The 3,075-nt window shown below is 37.6% G+C and overlaps 1 protein-coding gene across 1 annotated transcript; it reads left to right on the forward strand.

The window, feature by feature from the left end:
* On the forward strand, positions 1,285-1,596 carry LOC109821435. The gene has a single exon (XM_020387620.1). The coding sequence runs from the start codon at positions 1,285-1,287 to the stop codon at positions 1,594-1,596; it is 312 nt and encodes a 103-aa protein (XP_020243209.1).

Genomic DNA, 3,075 nt, shown 5'->3' on the forward strand with positions numbered 1-3,075 from the left:
TTAGATAAGCATAGGGAAACTCCACCTTAGCAACAGGGATCTGAGTCGTTGGTTTATCACCTCTCTGTGTAAAACCATCTAGGAAAAGCGAACGTCATAGCAGACGCGTTGAGCAGGAAGCGTCGACATCGGATTTCAAGTTTAAGGTGCTCATTGTATTGAGATCTTCACATCCTTAGCCAATTTGATTTTAGACTAGAGATTGACGAGAGCAACGTATTTTTAGGAGCTTTGTTCGTGCAACCATCGTGGACAGATAGAGTGATCAGGGCTCAGCTAGAGGACACTTGGATTCAAATCTGAAAGGGGGAGATTTACAAAGAACCCAAGGCTGATTGGACAGTTAGAATAGATGGAGATCTTCGAATAAAGGACAGATTGGTGATGCTAGGGAATCCATAGAAGAAGGACTTATTCATCGAGGCGCATCGTACTAGGTACACAGTGCATCTAGGCACAAATAAAATATACAATGATCTAAAGATATATTTTTGGTAGAGCGGCATGCGTAGGGAGATTGCCGAGTATGTGACTAAGTGCTTTATCAGTCAGCAAATGAAAGCAGAACACTAGAGACCCGTAGAAACCCTACAACCTTTACTCATTCCGGAGTGAAAGTAGGTAGATATTTTCATGGATTTTATTGTAGGACTACCGAGATTGAAGAAGGGGAACAATTCCATTTGGGTGATAGTTGATCGGTTGACGAAGTTAGCACATTTTATACCGGTGAAGACAACTTATACGACGGAGACTTATACGAAGATATTCATTCAGGAGATCATGAGATTGCTTGGAGTTCTAGATACAATTGTATCAGACCAAGGCGCAGTTTTTACTTCGCATTTCTAAAGAGCTTACATATTTCATTTGGTTGTCATTTGTCATATTCTAGTGTTTTCCATCCACAAACAGATGGACAAACGGAGAGAGTTAACCAAGTGTTGGAGGACATATTGCGGACATGTATTATAGATTTTCAGGACAGCTGGGAGGATCATATTCTATTGATCTAGTTCGCTTATAAATAGGTATCAAGCAACGATAGGTATAGCACTGTATAAGACATTGTATGTGAGGCCTTGTAGATCACCTATTTGTTAGGTAGAACTAGAATACAACTTGCTACTTGGGTCGGAGCTTGTGAGATAGACCACAAAGAAAATAGCATTAATTCTGGAGCGCATTCTTGCAGCAAAGAGTCATCAGAATAGCTATGCAGATTAGAGACGACGACCATTAGAGTTCTAGGTTGAGCACTATGTTTTATTGAAAGTATCGCCAATGAAGGGAGTTCAGCGATTTAATAGAAAGGGAAAGCTTGCCCTAAGATATATTAGTCCGTTCAGAATTTATGAGCGCATTGGAGCCGTATCATATAGGCTAAATCTTTCAGCATCGATGTCGAGTATACATGATGTCTTCTATGTTTCGATATTTAAGAAGTATTTTCGCGACGAGGAGCAGCAGCGAGTGTTTGACGCACCAGAGGTTGAGCTTCATGATGATTTGACCATGATTGAGATTCCAATTTGTATTCTTGCCAAGAAGGACAAGAAGCTTAGAAACAAAGTGATATCTTTAGTCAATATTTAATGGAACAGGAATGGACCTGAGGAGGCTTCTTGGGAGCGCGAGGAGGATATGCGTCATGATTTCCCACACCTGTTTGAGAATGTAAATTGATCTATTTATATTTGTGTTTATGATTATATATGGTCATAATTATATTTAATGCTAGAATGTGGGTGTTAACACTTAGCTTCTAATCATCTGAAACATATGGTATATATATGGGAGATTCCTTATTTGGATTTTTCGCCCGACGTACTAGTTCCGTTTAATTAGGGGTTAAGTGGGAATATTTGCATTCTAGATTGTTAAATGTAAATATTCCTTGTGATCTATATCTGGAGATTAATGGTACGAGATGTGTACGGGAGGGTTTTCTTATCTGGATTTTCCCCTCATCGTGTTTTTCTCATGTTATTAATCTCTAATATACGATTGCGGAATTTCGGGTACGAAATTCTCTTTAAGGAGGGGTGAATGTAAAACCCTAAAAATTTGTGAAATAATTTTTGATAAGCTTTATCGTGATTAGTGATCATTCTGAGATAAATGGATCAGTTTAGAATCAATTTGAGATCGATTCGAAGTTTTAGCCTCGGTATCGTGAGTTTACTAAAAACTGTTACTGTTTTATTTTTATCAATTTTTCTATTGATCAAATGGGGCACGATATTTGCATTATTGACCTTAAATTGTCAATACCATGATGTGGTTAAAGTTACGCTACGTTCTAACAACGAAGACTAAAACACTATTTTGAGAACGTACATGAACTATTCATACGATACTATTCATACGTGCGGGATACTATTTAAAAGTACAGTTACTATTCATACATACGATCCTATTTATTAGTACTATCCATAAATACCGTTACACTTCATGCGTACGTGTACTATTCATACAAATGAGAACTGTTCATACGTATTGTTACTATTCATTCGTACGGACACTATTCATGAGTGCTATTACTATTCACATGTACGGGTACTATTTATAAGTACTGTCACTATTCATTGATATGGTACTATTCATGAATATGATACTTATGTTCTTCTTTTGTTTGAGGTATTTTTTTGTGTGTTTAATTGTGAACGCGGAATTCGAGCCGTATGATGACACACGTATAGACATGAACATACATGAATAGTATCGTAGTACACATATGAATATCCCAAAAGGGAATTTTGACAAATGTTGAGTTGATTACACTTGAGTTAGAGATTTATTTACATGCATGAGTTGGATATCATTGATGATCACAATTCAGTACTATTTTGGATAGTGCGTCGATATACCAGATATACACGATTTGTACATGAGATGGATATCATTGATGAGCTCAGTTCAGTACTACGTGGGATAGTGCGTCGATATTCTATTTGTACAGAGCATTGAGTCAGATTTGGATACTTTATCTAGCATTCCGTCCGCACGAGGGTGCAATGAGGCTTGTGAGCCGTCTTTTAGGATACATATATGGTAGGCCGTCTAGCACTCATG

Source organism: Asparagus officinalis, chromosome 8, assembly GCF_001876935.1.
Source record: "Asparagus officinalis chromosome 8, Aspof.V1, whole genome shotgun sequence".
NCBI lineage: Eukaryota > Viridiplantae > Streptophyta > Magnoliopsida > Asparagales > Asparagaceae > Asparagus > Asparagus officinalis.

Excerpts from the sequence above, each read along its gene's own strand:
- LOC109821435 (XM_020387620.1), top strand. The coding sequence starts at position 1,285 with ATGAAGGGAGTTCAGCGATTTAATAGAAAGGGAAAGCTTGCCCTAAGA.